This window comes from Arthrobotrys flagrans (genome assembly GCF_004000055.1).
Source record: "Arthrobotrys flagrans strain CBS H-5679 chromosome Unknown unitig_3, whole genome shotgun sequence".
NCBI classification, from domain to species: domain Eukaryota; kingdom Fungi; phylum Ascomycota; class Orbiliomycetes; order Orbiliales; family Orbiliaceae; genus Arthrobotrys; species Arthrobotrys flagrans.
Window position 1 is genome coordinate 5,308,437 of NW_027137547.1, and position 19,409 is coordinate 5,327,845.

Sequence of the window (19,409 nt, forward strand, 5' to 3'; positions counted from 1 at the left end):
GAAGTAAAAGACTTTATCTCTAAGGAAAATTCTAACTCTTTCGCCTTTAGGAGCCATATTGAAAGATCTTTTCTAAAAAGAAAGAAGCTTAAAAAGACAGGGTATAAGGTTGTTATAAGATGTTTATGAAAAATGAATGCGATTCTTTTGTGTTACTCGTGTGAGGGGAAAAGAGTCTTTCACACCTGGGGCCTGACCTGATTTAAATAACCTTAGACCCTGTACGTAACTTGAGCGGTCAGAATTATTGCCCAAGTGATATCTTAACATCTTTGTGATATATCCACGTTTTCCTGTTGTCTCTAAAGTGACCAGCAGACGTTTCAGGGTGTTGTATTTTTGTGTTGTCCTGCCCTCCTGACCAACCACAGATGACCTCGAGAGTAGCCAGCCGGTCTACAAACCTCATGATCATACAAGCAGAATACGACTAGAATTTATGTGCTGGGGATAGGGATCTAGTTATGGGCCTTATGTAGCCCGATCATGTTGTCAATAAAGCGGGGAGAGCCCAAGGCTTGGCTTATAATATTCTTGCCCGCCGACATTGCGACAACCATGATGTATATACGTATGTGTCGCGTGCTCGATGATCAACCAGTCATGGAGAGAAATACCAGGATTACTCAGACCGAAGTTAAAAAAGACGGTGTCAAAATAAATAATTATTCTGTTCATGTGGTTGACGAGTGTGTGTGCAAATTAATAATAGCTATAGAAATTACTTGTGCCCATTTAAATTACTTATGCCTCATAGATCTCGATGATGGCGATATCGGCCAGTCAGACGGACAAATATCTTATTTTAAGATCTAAACGAATGATGAATTCAGTCATTGGATCTAGCGGGGTAGTAATATTAATCGCTACTGACTTATCTTTAGCTGGTGGTCTCAAGCATAAACTTGTCCGCACGAAGATAAATCGACAGAGTCTAATCATCCCCCAAACATTCATTTCGCATCCAGCACTTATCCTCCACCCTCTGGAACCTATACACTTTATCCTTCCCACCCTCAGCCACCTCCTCCACCTATGAATATAATAATCAAAACCCCCACCATATCCTCTTCATCTCCCATCCGAGGAAACCTCGTCTTGCTCCTCAAATTCGCCCATTCGCCCTCAGTAGAATGCCTAAGCACAATCTCAATATCCCTATCCCTAAACATCCCATCCGTAGATCTAAACTCCATCAAAAAATTAACAAGTGAAGATGCAACATTAAAATCAGTTGCAATATTGCCAGTATGAATCCTATACAACTCTGGGCAATTTTGTACAAACTCATTAATCAGCGTTGGTAGGCTGTTAATAACAGTTCCCCCGACTTGTAGGAAATTACGCTGTATAAATGGAACTTCGACCTCTTCTAGTTTCTTGCACTTTAGGAGAGCCCTCGCATCACTTGTAGTTTGTGACCGACCCCACGGTTGTCCTCCTTTACAGCCAGTAAGTGCAAAGGGGCGTAAAGTCCCCGCAACCGCGGGTATAACGACAGACCATATATTCAAAATATCCCGCTTGCTAACTGTATGGACTTTTAAACCAGTTATAGCCTTCTGCTGCAATAACAGCTTTTGAACACAAGGCGTATAAGTCCCGACTGAAAAATTTGTTAATCCCACATTTCCAGTAGCCGTTAGGGAATCATAAAAGCCCGCCATGGGATGAACCTCTAGGAAATAACACGAACAGTCAACGGAAATTCTTTTCAATTGTTTTGATTTGAAGTCCGGTTTGAATGCGCCTATTATGTCTTCGCTGGTATGGATATTCAGTTCATCGAGGGTTTCGATGTTGTTTATTGCCCCTCAAAGGACGTCGAAACAGTCGTCGTCGCCGACCCGGGTTTCGTGTGTATAGGCGAAGCCTTTTAGTTTGTGGGACCTTTGTATCAGTTCGGCCACGGCGGCTATGTCGATAGCATCATTCTTTATATATCACACGGAGTTAACATGGTAGTATCTTTGGGCATATATTTGAATAGAAAGAAGGGGCCTGAAGATGGATTACATGCATACCCCAGTGATTTTAAACCCCCCCCCAAATATTAGAAAAGACCTTTTCGAGGAGTTCCAAAATCAAAACAACCTCCTCATCCGGTACAATATCCGCACAGTCAGCCAAAGAACGGGTGTTACCAGTTCCTCTCCACTCCGCCCGCGTCGAAATAAACTCATCAGTAACCACAAACGGATACCTCGTATCCACCACTGTAGTTCGAACATGTGCCAGAATTCCGTTGTTATTCAAATCGACTTCATTATTTGATGTTAGAAGGGATGATTGACGATTATTGAGTTTTGTTCGACTGTTCCTATGATTCCCTAGGCGGAGTTTCGAAAAGAGAGGTGCCGGCGGTTGCAATGATTTTTAGGGGTTGGGTATGCTAATCGAAGTGCCTTTGTGGATTCCTTGTCGGGATATTTGAGGATTTCGTGGTGGATTTTGAATGGAAGCTCGTTGGATGAAGAGGGCTGCGTCATTGTAGATCTAGCTTCGCTCTGTATCTTATTGAACTGCAGCTGCTAATATACCAAGTAAAACGATGAGCCTGTCCCTGCTATTATATTACGTGAGAATGAGAGTTTCTAGCTTCCGAGCAGCTGGGAGCTTGTCACATCCGCGAACAGAATCAAATCAAGACAAGCTGACGGCGCGTCTAAAATAGCATTACAACAGCATCGACCCCTCTTAGTGCCATGGAATCTATGCACATCTATGAGTATCGTGATATCGTTTACAAATCGGATTAATGTTCCGAATTCGAATCCAAGTTGTTTTCTCGATCTTTTGAAAATGCGGACCTTGTATTCGATTCATCATCATTATCATGATATACTTGAAGTATCTACATGCTCTAAAGTCCATCTACCTCGCCATGCAATCCCTGCATTCGCTATATGCACGCTCAACAACATGCATCCGGATATTGCCTGCTGGCATATCCCTTCTATCTATTCTTCGATTCTTGGGTATCTAGTCTTGTGTTCATCCTACCACATGCCGAAACCCGCAAGTCTTCTAGAAGATTAAACAGACCTTTACTGAGTAAATAGTGCAAGGTTTTCAAAGACCTCAGCCGTCCACGCCAACTTGATCTTGCTCACACATTTCATAAACGCCTTGCTCGTCCACACAACATCTTGATACATCACCGCCTCTCCAAACCCTTCTTTTCTTTTCGCTGCCTCTAGGGCCAACTTGCTCTGTTCCCGATCGTGCCCGCCACTGCTCCAAACGTCCTTCTTTGATCGCTTGGTTTCATGTTCATTCCTCTCCCACATCAAACAACTACTGGGATGGACTGACATTTCTACCCCAGAAGACGAGTTACCGGTTACCGTCAACGTCCTGTAACTCCTACCATGGGTTCTCTTGGCGATATTTTCAACCCCAACACCTTTCATGAAGCACCTTAAGATCCTTTCGGTCTGCTCCGGACTGACTCTTGGGTATCTCGCTACCATGGTATCGCTCTCATATTTCATTTCGCTGTCCCTTGGCAGATCTCCCACTTTGTCCAATCGGCAATACCCTCGGAGCTGTTTGCGAATATTCTCCACTTTACGCATCAAGGGATACGAAATTTGGTATTCCTGGCAAAATTTCTTTTGCTCGTTCGGGCGCTTGCCCAGGTATCTCCGGAGGATGTTGAGGTATGTAATGTGATCGCCGGAGGGGTGGACGATTTCTATCCGCCTCTTCTGGATCTTTTCTTCTTGCGTCAATTCCTCGTCCGAGTCTTCCTCATCCGCATGCTTCCGCTTTTTCTTCTTCGGCAGTAAAGGATCGGACTTTTCCTTCGGTTCTGCCAAAGTCTTCTTCCACCTCGCAGGTTGCAATATAATGTTCCCATCCACCGAAAGGCAGCTAAGAACATCAATAACGTCCACTAAAACATTTTCTTCGCTGTTTTGGCTCGACTTCTCTTCTTCACTTGCAGCTATAATTACTCGACTTTGCACCGGAGGCAATGGGAATTTGCTCATTTTCTTCCCGACATCGCTGATATTACCCTCGTCGTTAATGGCGCCTAGTTCATGTAATGTCATCAAAGCTTCCAAGCGGCTCTGGTAGCTAGGAGCATCTAGAAATGGGAAATTATTGAGCGTAGTCATACTATGTTCGGCTCTCATAGCAAGCAATGTCAACATGGCGCCTGCAAGATCGCAGTGAAGAATATCAGGTTCCGTGTCCTTTTGAAGCTGTTTGAAGTATTCTTGCGTGTAAAGTCGATAGCAAGTGCCGGGGGCTTCACGACCAGCTCGACCTTTTCGTTGCTGAGCTGAGGCTTGTGAAATGTCTGTGACGAGTAGTGACTCGATGCCAAGTTGGTGTCTAAATCGCTTCATCTTCACTTTTCCGCAGTCGATAACATGTCGGACACCCGGGACAGTGACGGAAGTTTCGGCGATATTTGTCGCGATGATGACTTTTCGCTCCTTGGGGTTCCCCTTGACGAAGACCTTCTGTTGTTCTGCGGGGTCGAGACTGGCGTATAGCCGCATAACGTTCAGCTTGGGCTTGTCAGGTTCCATCTGTAGAGCCAGTTCCTCAACCATCGATGCCAGCTCCTCGATTTCCTCGCTTCCAGTAGAAAAAACCAGGATATCTCCGGGGCATGGTTGTTGGTAGTGAACCTGGAATATTGTCTTTGCCGCGGCCGTTTGGAAATTATCGATAGATGCCGGGGTGTAAAAAACTTCTACAGGGAATATCTTTCCGGGGATTCGACAGATAGGAGCCGGTGGGAACATTTCGCTCGTTTGCCCAGACTCCGGATGTCCACCAACATAGCTGGCCATTTTCTCCACATCGAGTGTAGCGCTCATGACAATTAGCTTCAAAGGTACTTTCTTCTTCCGACGGGCCTCGACGATGCCTTTTAGAAGACCCATTCCGAGATCTGTAGACACGCTGCGCTCGTGAGCTTCATCAACGACAATCACAGAGTAACGTGACAACTCGGGATCGTGTAGAATCTCATTGAGCAACATGCCATCAGTGATGTAGCGGATTTTCGTGCTGTGATCACTCAGATTATCGAATCGAACGCAGTAGCCGACTTCCTTACCGAGGGTAGTGCCCATTTCACTGGACACACGCTGAGCAAGCGAAATTGCTGCGACTCGACGAGGTTGTGTGATAGCGATGCATCCACCGTATTTTTTCCCGCTCGCACTAATCATCTTGGACATGTACGGTTGGTTTAGGAGGAATTGGCCTATCTGTGTGGATTTACCGGAACCTGTTTCACCGACTAGGACCATAGCATTGGAGTCGCGGACAGTGGTGCGGATTTCATCTTGGAAACCCCAGATGGGGAGAGATTTGCGAACCACTTGGAGTTCTCGAGAGATTTGCTCTTTTGATTTGACAAATGGCCTTGGCGGGACAGGCGTTAGAGGATCGACAAGTCCGGCGGTGGAGTCATCTCCGACTTCCTGTTCGGCCTTTATCTTGTTCTTCGATAGCATTTTCTTAAAGAGCTTATTCCGTGCCTCCTGTTCGAACTTTGTCCCGTCGTCCAATAGCACGTTCTTGTCGACATTGTTCTGTAGGGGTGTCTCCTGTTGAACCTTTCTTTTGTCCTGTGGTAGCAGGTTTTTGTAGACCTTATTCTGCAGAGGTGCCTCCTGCTGGGGCTTCTGCAAGCTCGTTTGTAGCTCGGGCGAGGGTTTAGAACCGGAATCAGCCGTGGTTATGGAGTTGTCAGATGTGAGATCCCCTGATCCTAGCGATATTCTCGATGATTCCGTGGACGACCTTGCGGAAGAGTCCTTAGCCTTCGACTTCAGTCTATCCCAGACGCTCTCAATCTTCTTAGGAGCAGCCTTGGCCGGCTTCTGCGCAGCAGGCGATGCCAAAGATGACCCCGGCAGTATGGATTCTGTACTGTCTCCCTCTGAAACGGCCGGGAACACCGGTGATTCTGACTTGTAATAGTCGGCATCTTGTCCTTTTCGTTTTTTCAACTGTGGAGGCCTTTCGGAGGCAGTGTTTCTCAAGGCAGGGTTGGCGGCGGGAGGTGATTTTGGGCGCTCCCTTTTCTCCTTCGGTGCTTCCCTCGGTTTCTCTAGCACGACAGCCTCTTCGACGAACGTTCTGTGGATCTTTCGGGGAGGGGTGGCATTCGATTCGGGCTCCTGGCCTTCACCGAAGCCGTCCCAAGACGAATACCCGCCATCTTCAGCTTCTTTGTCGGCTCGTTCCTTATCGGCCAACTTTCGCTTCTTCCTCTCCAGTTTCCTCTTTGCCTTCTCATTCTTCCGACGAAGCTCTATGGCTTCGATATCATTAATGCCGCCATTGGTTATCGGAGATCCCTTCACAGGGCCGGTGCCCTTCGATAGTTTAGATGTTGGAGGTGGTGGTATCGATCGGCTGGACGGTTCAGGTGATTCCGAGAAAAATTTAGACTTCTTTCCCTGCCCTGTGCTAGAGCGCAAGGTTTCATGTAGTGCATCACAGTGCTGCTGCTGCCGGACCTTAGAGAGAGCAGATATTGGTGACGATGATGATGAAAGGTGGTTTTCTTGTATTTTCTTGCGTTTGTTAGGGTGAAACATTGCGTGTGTAGATGATAGGAAGTTAGTAGGTGGTGATTATCAGAAGGAACGGTTTATAATTATGCAAGTGGGATGATTTGTATCTGGATGATGGATGTGGGTTTCCGAGAAGGAATAAGAATCATTTCGATACGGAAGGATGATAAATGGATGATGCCGGTGATGCTAGAGATTATGCCGCGGGGAATAGGAGACGGGAATGGGAATAAAGGAAGAGGTGGTTGTTGGTGATGATGAGAGGAAATGATGGAGATGTGGGCAGGCTACAAGTAACAGCAGGCTCGCGGGCTTTGTTCGCAGACACCAGAAAATTTTCGAGGTTTTGGATGTTCGCATTGCATGGCCCGTGTGCCTGGCTGGTGCATGGGCTTGGTGGGGGCTTGGCGGATATACAGGGTGATCCCATGTTAATCAGGGCAACACATTTTCAGAATACCACATCACAACACATTTATGACATCACGCAAACACATTTCGGTCGCAAGAATGCGTCAAGAGCTGTTGAGAGCTGTCAATGCTCAGCAATAGATGTCTACAAGCAACACCTACGGCATCAGGGATACTGCAATTGTTCCCAATTAGGAATTTGGCAAAGTTGGGGGAAAGTTTCTCTCATCCCGGGCCCCCCATTATTTAAGCAACCCTTCTCCCTCCCCTTTCCTGTTCTTTCTCCTTCCTTCCCCATCTATGATCAAGGAACCGATCATGATCAACAAGGGATGCGACAAAATGGATAGGTAGGATATCAATTGCAGCCCGGGCATTGGTACCAGGCTGCTTAAGGTTTGCCATTCCCTTTACCTATCGATGTACGTGACTGGGGATCAGGGGACTCAATACCGCTGTGATGACAAAAATGAATGGACGAACTCATCCATGGCTTCAAAACAACAGATAATCCGTATCCTTAAGCAGCTCTGAGCGGTATTTTCTTTCCCCTTTTTTATTTTTTTTTATTTCTTTGTTTCTCTCCATCCTCTTCATCCTTCCTTCCCTTCCCTTCCTTCTCCATTCGTCTCGTTCTATCTTTCTAGTCTCGGCACCAAACAGCTCGCCTTGGATCTTTCACATTCTTCTCCAGCTTAGATGATAGCCTCCGTTGCTACCATCCTTCCCGGTCTCGTGGTTACTCCACTCTCTCCGCTGGCATTTGTTTCAAATACTTCTTCATTCCTTCTGCTATGCCGCTAAGTTTGGAGGAAGCCTTCTCTCATACTAAATAAAAATGCAGAGCACGCATCGTGGGGTCTAAATTACTATAACTCGAAGAGATATTCCGTGCTTACCAGAAATTGCATCTGAAGCTAGCTCAAATCCCACTAGTTCTCTTAAGTGAGTCTAGTTATACTTCACATCATACCCGGGTGCCTCGTGTATAGCGTCGGCTGTATACGAGGTAGCTGAGTCCAACTCGAATCTTACCAGTATCCCGACTGGGGTCTGGTTCCCTTCCACATCAATATAGCCGAGCCTCTCCTATAAGAGGGAACCGAACGTCTCTTCGTTGTGTTTTAAGACGAAGGCGGGATCACTCGAATTCACCGACAGATTTATTCCGTCAGACCAACTTGTACCCAAACTTGTAGCTGATTCAGCTGCTTGGGCCCATATATCTTTTGATGGACATGGGCCCTACAACCTCTATCGGGGTTGTACTCTCTATTTAGGGAGTTCGACAGATGTAAGTAATCAACCATCTAAGAATTCTTTATCGTCAAGTGTCCTACTAACTACTATCTAAGGGTCGGTTCGCGGTCATCAAGGCGGATACAAGTTCTGTATCACGTACCTCCCCGGGTCTGTCAGGCCCGGGACAGCCAACCTCTTTTCCCTTTTATATTTCCCTCCAACAAAGCTTGAAACCTTTGGGAAACATAAAAATAAATAAAAAACTTGAAAAACTAAAAAAAAAAACCGAAAAAAATTTAACAAAAAAATGGGGGAAGATGGTAAGTATTAGATATTGAACTTCTATCTACCACAAATACAACTAATTCTTAAAAAAAAAATATCCTTTAGCCTCGACGAAACTTTTTATAATCGCTCGCACTTCAACCGTAAGTCATCTACTCCTTTGTTGCTGAGACCTCCTGATGCGTGCTCTGCTTTTTTCATTTCAATACACCTGTTATGTGGTGATACTTGGGCTCAACGGGAAATGATGAAATATATGATATTTTATTGTCACGCCGAAGGTTTCCCCAACAAACCGCTGTGGAAGAGACCATAGGTTACGGATTCTGATTCCTTGCCCTCGTAACACAATACCGCTTTCTTGCTCCTGTACAAATATAATACTTTTAGATAGAAGAAATAATTTTTAAAAAAAACCTCAAGCGATCGGCATTGCTATTTTCGTGATTATGGTTGCATTGCACTGCATCGTGTTATTGTCTCTCTGGAATGCAAATATAATCTTGCCGCATATCCATTTCCATTGCATCTGTTGCATTATTGGTGTTGAGCGGCGACTTTCCTTGGCCGTTGCATTCTCACCAGCCAAGGCGATGCATCTTTGGACGTTGTTCCTACCCAATCGGGTTCCCCTTTCCTGCCACTTCAACCCCAACGTCGGTGTATCTCAAACATCACTTGCTTCTCCTCGGAGAATATGGTCAGCTATCTTCTGGGCCTCTGGTGTTCTGGATCTTGTGCCACACCCGACTTCCTTGCAACCTCCGAGCCTTCATCTTCCCCTCGACCCAAGTAGCCATTGTTTACCATACATAACCACCGTCGAAAGATCCCCGAGGAAAGTCTAGGCTCCATCCGATAATTTCTAGACGAAAGCTTGATTACAATTGGGTTGTTTAAACGCCAAAGACACGTTTTTTCCCAGAAGCCCACTGGCCACACGAACTCCACGTTCCGAGACGGAGGATCCCGAGCGGAGGATCAAGGGTAGGGGAGAGCAAAAAGTCGTGCACAAAGGACGTCGTTGACGCCTCAACAGCATCGTCATGACGAGACGGCTATTCACATCGCTGCCGTTCCAACTTCTGGTGGTGTTAATATCACTACTATGTTTTTACGACACACCTGTGGAAGCGCAGGCGGACACGGACGGGTACAGATCATCGGTGTAAGTTTTTCATTTCACCTGCGGCTGGAGCTTCCTGTTCCAAAGTTCTATAGCTAACGTCGGCTCTGATATGCAGGTTCGATCCAAAATACAACCCTTATCGCGAGCTTTTGATAACACCTAAGACTCATGCAGGGTTATTTAGCGTATGCACAAACATCCTTTAGTTGTCAATTGTTCCTCCGAGCATAGCTAATATGGACCTGTCTGTAGTTTACCGGCAGATGGCGTCGAAGACGTGATACCTATACCGCCTCAAGATGGCCAGGCACATACCTTACAGTCCTAGTCTATGGTGACACCTGTATTCTCAAGCTACGCCCAAAGCCGCAAGGACAAATAGACGATTACAGCTTCTATGTATCCGTCGATGGCTCCGAAGACCTGCTGTATACTCTTCCACCGTTCGATTCACAGCATAGAGACCGAGAGGTTATCTTTGTCCCCATCACCATTCCTGGAAAGGGTAAAAATCAGAAGGGGGGGAAGCAGAGCACCCTGGACCCACACACCGTCAGAATCATTAGTATTGCGGATCATCCGTTTTCGTTTGAAGGCTTTCTGGTTGCGAATACGCTGATACGACAAGGACAGCTTTGGACGGACGGACAAGATGATCGGCTGTATGTTGAGTTTATTGGAGAAGGTGTTGATGCGGAGGTTTACGGCGGGCTGTTAGGATATGATCATGATAATTCCGGAGGAGGCGTTGGAGATGATGGAAGTGCACATGCTGTGCGACAGGTTGTTAAGAATGGCGTTTCGGTCGTTAACTCGACACAATTCAGGGCTGCTGAGATATTAGGGATCAGACATGCACACGCGGATGCCGGGGTTTGCTTTTTATCGAAGTGTGATCCGAGAGATCCTTTGCCTGGGCTGAAAGACCAGTATTTCAACGAGAATCCGATACCGACTCAGGTTAGAGCCGAGGAATTGGGAAAGCTTTCGAAGCAGTTCCAAGAAATGTTACAGAAGGAGTTGCAGTTCTTTAAGGAAGACCCATGGCTGAAGCAAGTTAACCCGCAGACGGTAATCGTGGATGTTGGTGAAAGGGACTTCTTGAGACTAGAGGAGCCCGTGGATGCCGAGAAGTTTAAGAGGGAGTTGATGGTTTTCTTGGGACGCCTCAGAGAATCCGCAAGGCCGGACGCTCACATTATCGTTGTCGGGCGGGATTGGGAGAATGCAGACCCCGATGCCCCGAAGTCAACATTCAGAAGTGTGGTTCCTCAGACCAGCGAGATGAAGGCCAGGAGGATGAAGTTGTTCCAGGTTACGAAGGAGGCTGCTAACAAGGTCCACGAAGAAGGTAAGGATACCCGCTCTTTGCCGTTATCACCAGGATGCCCTTTATGATGAAGCACAATTTCACACAAACCTGTTCTGAAAACAAAGTCATGTGGAAGCATAAATTGATATCCAACTGCTGTCTGACTGGGCTCTTAATCATCATGCGATATCATACCGTTCTGGGGTCAAGCGCTAACTACTCTGACATCAAGATAAAAACCTTGTCTTCGCCACCATCGAACCTAGCATTTCGCCCAAGCGTGATCTCATCGACCTCCTCTGCACATACGTCGTCCCTGTTTTCCACCCAGCCCCGAAATCCGTCAACCCGCTCGCCAAGAGGCCCCAACCCAACAAGCAACAAAGTCTTTGCGTTTCCATAGAAAATATGAAACATATGTATCCCGATCTCTCAGAGGAAGCGTTTGCTGAAGGAGATGATCACGAACACTTGCCGCTTTCTTCTACGGAAACTAAAGTGGAAGAGCACACCGCGCCTCATGAGACAGCCCATGGGACGAGGTTTATTTTCCTTTACGCCGTTGTGCTCGTTGGATTTTGCGTCGGGCTTGCATACTTACTCGCCCGTCCGTTCTTAATGGTTCTTACAAACTTGGGGGTTGTTCGGGGGAATAGACGGGTATACGGAGTCAGAGATATGGAGACCGGAATGGGCTTCGGATTCGGTAGAACAGGACGGGGTCGCTTTGCAAAGGAGAAGAATAGCATTAGTGTGGCAAGGAGTGCTAGCGGAAGCGAAGAGGAGGGATTCGTAGTTCTGGCAGGTGGAGGAAGTCAGAGTTTGGGAGGCAGGAGGAAAGGTGGGTCGAAATAAAACGACCCTCCGGGCAACTTGGATGTGAATCGAAGCATTTGGCGCGGCCTCTTTTTTTGGTGACATTTATTTGTAGCATGCATATGAGCGATGTGGTGTTTTCTCTGTGTGCAACCGGTATTTTCGGCAGGAGAAGTGGTATTTTCTTCATTAGCGGTTTTCCTTTTGCTGCGATTCGCATTTATGTATTATAGCTCCTTTTGTTGCTGAAGCATTGATATACCCATTACCGGCATCATTTGCGACTTCAAAATTATTCTAGCTTCGTTTGTGCCTGAAGAAGATTGGTCGGATGTGAGGATTTAGATAGCCTGCACCTTGCAAGGCTAACTAGGAAAAAGGTCTAGGCAAGCTAGTATAATGGTGCCTGAAGCGAAACTTGACTCATATCAGGAACACTTTGCGCTCCTTCTCTCTGCCAATGGCCGATGCTACGCAAACGTGCTGTAGCATACAGTGAGTGCAAGGCCATGGGTTCGATACCGTTTTTGTAAACATATAAGCTTCCCTCCGTCTCCCACTAGAATTTCATTGTATGCTTCATCAGAAACGTATTCGTATCGATTGTTACAGCATACCTCCTCGAGCTCACAAACCCGACGAGATTCGAAAATAAAATATCCAAAACTCCCATTTCTAATCTCGAAAGCACCTCCATATCCTCTACGCAAGAGCGGTTTCCATTCAACTCCACCAAAGATGGGTGGGTCCGCGTTCTCAAACCAAGGGATCGTAACCCCTCGAATGAGCCCGGAAACATATTACAGGCTCAAGACAAAATACCATGATATCCTAAAAGGTCTCTACCGACATGTAACCACCCCACCGGAAGCTCCCGAGAAAACATCATACGGAGACCTAGACTATCTCGTCTCCGAACCGGTCCCCAAAAACTCACGACTTGCAACCATGGAAGATGTGAAAATTGCGTTCGGGGCAGAGTATATGACTGCTATCGCCGGGACTACAGCTTCCTTCGCAGTAGCTCTGCAACCGGAGCAAAATGGTGGTAACCCGGAGGAGGAAGAGAGCGAGAAAACCTACGCACAGGTTGACGTCCATATCTGCCCATCACCCGAGAACATGTGGTGGGTATCATTCAAACACTCCTACGGCGATCTATGGTCCATCCTCGGCATGATGGGTCGAGCGAAAGGACTAGTAGCAGACGAGAACTGTCTTAACGTCCGAGTCAAAGAGATCGAAGATCATAACCGGGAACTGGCAAAAGTGGAGCTTACTCGGAGTGTTAACGAAACACTCGAGTTTTTTGGATTGGATACCGGGAAGTTTGAAAAGGGGTTTGGGAGTATTAAAGAGGTGTATGAGTTTTTGATCGAGTGTCGGTTTTTTGAGGAGAGGTATTTTAGGGAGAAGAAGTTTGCGAATGCGAGTGATCGGAGTAAAGTTGGGAAGAGGGAGATGATGAAGGGTTGGTTTGGGTTTTTGGGGGTGGATGTTAGTTTGATCGGGAAGGTTGAGGGTGGGGAGAAGGAGGAAGGAGATGCAAAGATTGAAGGAGAGGTTGCGAAGGAGGAAGGAGGAGCCAAAGAGAGCGGTTCCGAGACACCGGAAGGGAGGTTGGCGAGAGAGCAGGTGCTCGAAGAAGCCCTAGAGAGGTTTGGCAAAAGGGCGGCGTACGAAGAGAAAGTCAAAGCCTGGAGAAGAAACCTCAGGATCGAAACAGTAGCAAGAGGTGTCGCGAAGAAACTTATCGAGGACGGACATAATGGTCCAAAGTCCGCGAGAACTAAATCTTCACGGCTGAGGAAACAAATCAACGAGGGTGAGATGGATGAGATCTTTGACATGACTGAAGAACAAATTCAAGTTTTCATTCAAGATCGCGTGAATGAAATTATTGCGAATAATACGGCTGCTGGCGCTGCTCGTGAGGTTGCAGCTGGAGCTGGATAATATTAATCAATCGATAAGAGTTGAAGGAAGGAGGGGAGGGGTTGTCGGGTGATCTGTTTCTTATCAGTCACCAGGCTTCGTTGGAACTTTTTCTTTTGTGACATCAATCTCATATTTTAGTGGAAGGGGGGTAATAATATGGAGGTTGAGAGGAGAACATGGCATCTGGGATATGGCTGCTTACTACAGCCCTACAGGGGCTGATATAGGGCCAGGGCCGATATTACTATGCATAATGAGACTCTGAACGGCTAGGATTAGGGCTCGCAGAGATCGATACATGTACCGATGCCGAAGCATAATATTATGTCAGCCGGATATTTTCTTGTCTCGACGGCACATTCTTATATCGAAGTCGTAATGAATAGCTTGTTGTGACAGCAAATTTTATTTAATGATCGAATGGTTTAGAAGTTATTCGTTTTAAACGTTTTCATATAGTTAGTGCTGGATACACTAATACCGTTTTCTCTTCAAGTCCCAAATATGATAGCAGACGTTAACGTCGCAGCTTCTTTACCGTCCGAGACAATAGTACCTCTCAGTGGTCCATTAGATTACATTCTCGAGCAAGAGGCTAGGGAGTCGGAAATAGTGTCCGAGGAAAAGGTTTACATCTACAAAAAGCCACAGACGCCAAGAGAGATAAGGAATGCGCCATACCTAGAAGATGCCTTGGACCCGGATAGAGAAGGGTATCTTCGATCAGATATCCTAAAGCAATTTCGAGGTTAGTACTCATCTTGAGTGTAAAGCATCTTGTTATTCGGTGACGATCGTATCCATATGTACTTGGGATACGCAGGTTTCCGAGTCGACATATCCGTACCAACAGGGAGAATCGTTAAGCAAAGTTGGAGAAATATACCGAGTAGCCAGACTAATCGAGTACCATATTATTATTGTAGACGCTTATCTCTACGTCGAAAAGCGAGCAATCGAGTTCCTCGAAGATTCCGAGCTCTGGGACCCAAAGTCCAAATTCGACGAACAGCTCGAGGATGCCAAAGGTATATATTACAATCAGAGATCAAATCCTAGCGGGTATATATATCACTAACTGTAACTACTATTTATCCAGCATTCATAAACTCCGGCGGCAAGGACGCAGAATCCATGTTCAAAACCGAAGCCTGGCATCTCATCTTCTACATCGCACAAATGCTTCACCCATCACACTTTACTTACTACCCGGGCCACCAACAAGTTACAATCCACGCAACTGTAGGAATGGAAATTATCCAATTAATCGGGGCGACCAATATGAATATGGATCGATCGTGTAGGAAATCAGCGGCTGGCGACCGAGAAGTGGATTTCCAGGATTCAGTGCCGTATTATTGGGATTTGTCGTATGAGAGGATGCCGGTAAAATGGGCTGTTATGCAAGAGCGGAAGGGGAAAAGAAATACAATCTAGGGGATTGATATCGGAGTTTGGGGAGAAGTTTTGTCTGATCATGAACGTGTAAATGTATGAAACATATTTCGGACAAATTCGCGCTGTGCGCATCTTACTTGATGATTCCATTGTATTCTGAAATATATCTCCAAAGTATTGAAACTTGAACTAATACTATCACTTGTCTAGATGTCCATATATATAATATCTCTCACCAGGAGCTATATTTAACTTTTCCAAGTTTCCCCCCGTCGATCACAAATTATAAAATGGTGAACCAAGTAATTCTTCTGATCCCCATACCAACATATGATATAATGACGTGTATCAGTATCCAAAATCAGGGCGGAGACGACATCGGAATTTAAACTAGTCTTTGTTCGAGGCCAAGTGATTTCTTTGTCAGTGCTTGTGAATTCGTGAAATTGCTCATTTGGACGGTCAGGCTGACTCGAAGGCGCCAAATTTTGGTGTTGACCATGTTGTTAGTCATGCTGGCCGACAGCTGATGCTTAAACCCGCCAGGCCGCACCTGCGAAAAAAACCCCTAATCTAGCCTCGACATAGCTCTGATATCATCACCATCACCAGCAACATGGCCTCAACGTAGATACACACCAGCTCACGAGATTATATACCAGGCCAGCCACAATGCTTGCCTTTTAAGAGCCTCCGAGGGCTTCCGTTCCATTCAATATATAGCAATAACAGACACTCTACTTGACCTTGTCAAGTGAACGAGTATCTACTCTCCACACAATACCGTCAAGATGACACGGCGATTAGTAGCATTGTTCAAAGTACACCTCCACCAAACGAATTGGAACTCTTTACGAAAAAGAGTGTGAATCGTCTCTCTCGAGTGCGTCTCACGTTCAAGCGTGACATACGATACCGATCTTTTCAAGCCCTTGAACGGGTTCTTGTCCTGCGAGCCCGACCGGCTTCTGCGACGCTTTTATTAGAATACTTATATAACCACGCCTAAGAATCAAGTTAACTGAGGTCCGGACTTAACTTCTTGGTGTAATGGAGCTTCTAGACCTTTTATTAACATCTTTCTATCCATCACAGAAACATGTCTAGCTTGTTCACGTTCAATCACTCGCCTTCCCCACCGTCTTCCCCATGGAATTCGGCTCTCTCAACCCCGGTTCCACCGAACTCGGACGCCAATTCTCGAGCCGCGACGCCAACGCTGCTCCTTCCCGGTCCGAGTAAGGTGCACCCGAATAAGAGGGAAGGGGATGGAATCCAATCTCTCGCCAGCGAGCCTCAAGAAGGATCGACAGAGTACAAACTGTCACTTCTCAATCCCAACCCGCTACGACTTCAACATTTGACAACCCAGCTTCTATGGAGACTACAACAGAGTTGTCCCTCTCACAATACTGCCGGACTAATCGCTCCACCGGTTTCAGTTTTCGAAAATGAAGATGGGAAGGAGATCGATGATCAATCCGGAAGCCGAGCGGTCGATAAAGCATACTATGCCACTCTACTTCAAGACAGCCAAGGCTGTCTGTACGAGATTGGAGTAGCCGATAATGGGAGGCTACTGGGGCTTATCGAAGAGGAGCTGGAGACTAGTTTGGGTACTTTGAGGAAGATGGCCGACGCATTGGGATGTGTGGTTGAGGTGGTTCGAAAAGTTAACGTCGCCAATACAACGACAGAGGACGGAGATGTAGTCCCTCTGTTCGCTGCGGAGGCTCTGGTGCGACCTGGGCAGTTCACGGCGGCCCTGACAGCTGGAAACGACCCTGTGGCGGAGGCCCGCCATGCGAACAACATTCCGCAACTGCGAATCACTTTGACTGGCCCTACAAATGTGGGGAAATCCTCGCTGCTTGGGACGTTGACCTCTAGCACCCTGGATAATGGGCGTGGCAAGTCTAGACTTTCACTTTTGAAACACCGACACGAAGTCGCGACCGGCAACACCTCGAGCATCGCCAGCGAATTGCTTGGGTTTACGGCAGCTGGTGATATGGTAAATTATCACTCCGGTAATGTTGGAAGCTGGATGGACATACATGCCACGGTAGGATCGAGCACCGCGGACCTCAAAGATGGCCAAGAGAATCTTGCTAGAACCGTGTTTCTGCTCGACTCTGCTGGCTTATTTAAGTACCGGCGCACAGCAATTCGGGGTTTGGTTGGATGGGCCCCTCATTACACTGCCATCGTCATGGCCAGCGACATTGAGCTCCCAGACACTCCTACCGGACCTGCGTTTGAGTATATCATGCTTTGCCTGAAACTCAAGCTGCGGTTCTTCCTGTTGATAACAAAGTTGGACCTTGCGAGCAATGCGGGATTGCGCAAATTGTGCAAATTGGCTTTTGAGGTTATCAGGGCGGCAGGCAAAGAGCCAAAGGTCGTACAAGGCGGGGGGTCTGAGATGATCAAGTTTATTTCCTTGAATAAGGATGCAGTTCTTGATGGCTCTGTTGTTCCAATTCTTCTTGTTAGTTCCGTTACTGGCAAAGGAATTGACACACTGCAGGCACTGATCGGACACCTGCCAATCCCTCCTCCTGCGGAACAAGTTCTCGGAGATGAGGAGGACCCTGCTGAAGCGTCAGGACATTTGAGGCCTCTATTCCATGTTGAGGATGTCTTCGAAACCGTCTCAACCCTGGTTGAAACTGTCCTTGGTGGACATGTCAAGTATGGACAAATCAAGATGGGAGACAAACTGCTACTTGGGCCATTCCCATCTCTCTCATGCTCTCGGCCGACAACACCAGCTTCAAGCTTCGCGGAACATGGGAAATTCCTAAGCCGTTCGCCAAACATGTCTCCTGGAAAGCACAGCCATGATAATCTGGCTCCAGAAGAGATCGGTGAATGGAAAATGGTGAAAGTGGTTAGCATTCGCAAGTGCCGCCTCCCTGTTGCTTCATTGATGGCCGGTGAAGTTGGGACTATTGGGTTGTGCCAGTGGAGTGAGGTTCCAGCTCCAGACGCACCATCCCATCCTGCAATCAGTCGATTGATGTCAAGCGAACGGCTCAGCCCACCTGGGCCGAAGATTCACGCCCCACAACCGACAATACCTCACAGGGGCTCCCTCCAGAAATCGGTTTCGTTTGCAAATACCCTCGATGTGCCACACGCTACGAATGTCGGTCTCTCAGGAGACCGCAGGCTGCGAAAAGGCATGGTCCTGTTGCCATGTAGTACGGATACCGGAAGTGGAATACAACCGAAGATTTCCACTGGTTTCAGCGCTGAGTTTGAAATTTCGGAGGAACGCGGTGGGATTCCATTAAGCATTGGTGCCAACGCAATTGTGTATTTTGGGAGTGTGAGAACCTGTGCCCGCGTTTTGGACAGAATACTTGTTGCTGGTGAGGGTGGCGGTGAAGTGCACGATAAGTCTGCGGATGATTCAGGAGGGCTATTCGGGTTTGATGAGGAGGAAGAAGAAGGGGAGCAGCCTACTGGAACGGTTGTTGCTGGCACGGTTAGGTACTCCTTCGGTTTCACTGCTACTGTTGAGTGGATCGAGGAAGGAACCACTCTGTTGGTCACTGACAGTGGACGACAGGGCGGTGGTGTAGGTGATGTTGGATTAGGGTTCGATGCGGCAATGTGTGGCAGGATTGTGAGCGTGGACTGATGCTCACTCTTGTTGCTAGATTAAACCTCCAGCCTCGAGACCAATTAAGCCTACTCAGTATAGGTGGGAAGATGAAATATACACGGGGACGTCAGAATGTATCTTATGGCTGTTTTGATTCGTGTTATGTGGTTTCGTTGATATGATTTCGCAATGCTTGAACTTTCTGAAATTGATATTTAAATTATAGCAAAATGGTTGTCCCTTTGCAGCCCACCTCGGTGATCCCGTCATAGACCATAGACGGTTTACGACAGGGTGTAATGTTGACGTTCTCGATGTTGGAGTTAGCAGCGTTGGTGGCCCAGCCTATTACCAACGCAAAAAAATCCAACGTCTAGTTTCATCTCCAAAAACTCGAATGGCGCTATGCAGAGAGCTGTTGTGATATAGTTGTAGTTGTAGTAATATGCGTATTGATCGATGCATCGCATTTGTAGCTGCCTTGTTCCCAGATCGCAGTTGTAACGGAGTCAGTATATTAGTAGAATGGCAATAAGAGCCCGCGTGCACCCAAGCAGCCCTTCTTCCTCTTCTTCGTTTCTTTCTTCCCTTCTTTCACCCCGCATTGAGATCGATTCTAAACCCACATATACCGCAGAACGTATCTTCGCTAGTTGCAACTTGCGAAAGTTATATTTCTAGACTTTTTACCATAGTGGAAAAAGGGGGGTTCGC

The 19,409-nt window shown here is 46.9% G+C and overlaps 5 protein-coding genes across 5 annotated transcripts; 4 read left to right on the forward strand and 1 right to left on the reverse strand.

Annotated features, from left to right (window-relative positions):
• Nucleotides 1-3,047: 3,047 nt before the first annotated feature.
• DFL_002929 (uncharacterized protein) lies at nt 3,048-6,575 on the reverse strand (the record flags this gene model as incomplete). Its single annotated transcript, XM_067631788.1, has 1 exon — nt 3,048-6,575. The coding sequence occupies one exon, from the start codon at nt 6,573-6,575 to the stop codon at nt 3,048-3,050; it is 3,528 nt and encodes a 1,175-aa protein (XP_067494300.1).
• A 2,611-nt stretch (nt 6,576-9,186) lies between these two features.
• DFL_002930 (uncharacterized protein) lies at nt 9,187-11,785 on the forward strand (the record flags this gene model as incomplete). The annotated part of the gene is made up of 6 exons (XM_067631790.1): nt 9,187-9,189; nt 9,415-9,476; nt 9,529-9,657; nt 9,734-9,803; nt 9,871-10,969; nt 11,163-11,785. 6 exons carry the CDS (start codon nt 9,187-9,189, stop codon nt 11,783-11,785), a joined length of 1,986 nt encoding a protein of 661 aa, XP_067494301.1.
• Nucleotides 11,786-12,484: 699 nt separating this feature from the next.
• Nucleotides 12,485-13,702, forward strand: DFL_002931 (uncharacterized protein; the record flags this gene model as incomplete). The annotated part of the gene is made up of 1 exon (XM_067631791.1): nt 12,485-13,702. One exon carries the CDS (start codon nt 12,485-12,487, stop codon nt 13,700-13,702), a length of 1,218 nt encoding a protein of 405 aa, XP_067494302.1.
• Nucleotides 13,703-14,188: 486 nt separating this feature from the next.
• Nucleotides 14,189-15,121, forward strand: DFL_002932 (uncharacterized protein; the record flags this gene model as incomplete). Its single annotated transcript, XM_067631792.1, has 3 exons — nt 14,189-14,432; nt 14,611-14,712; nt 14,784-15,121. 3 exons carry the CDS (start codon nt 14,189-14,191, stop codon nt 15,119-15,121), a joined length of 684 nt encoding a protein of 227 aa, XP_067494303.1.
• Nucleotides 15,122-16,181: 1,060 nt separating this feature from the next.
• On the forward strand, nt 16,182-18,731 carry DFL_002933 (uncharacterized protein; the record flags this gene model as incomplete). Its single annotated transcript, XM_067631793.1, has 1 exon — nt 16,182-18,731. One exon carries the CDS (start codon nt 16,182-16,184, stop codon nt 18,729-18,731), a length of 2,550 nt encoding a protein of 849 aa, XP_067494304.1.
• Between the last annotated feature and the right edge of the window lie 678 nt (nt 18,732-19,409).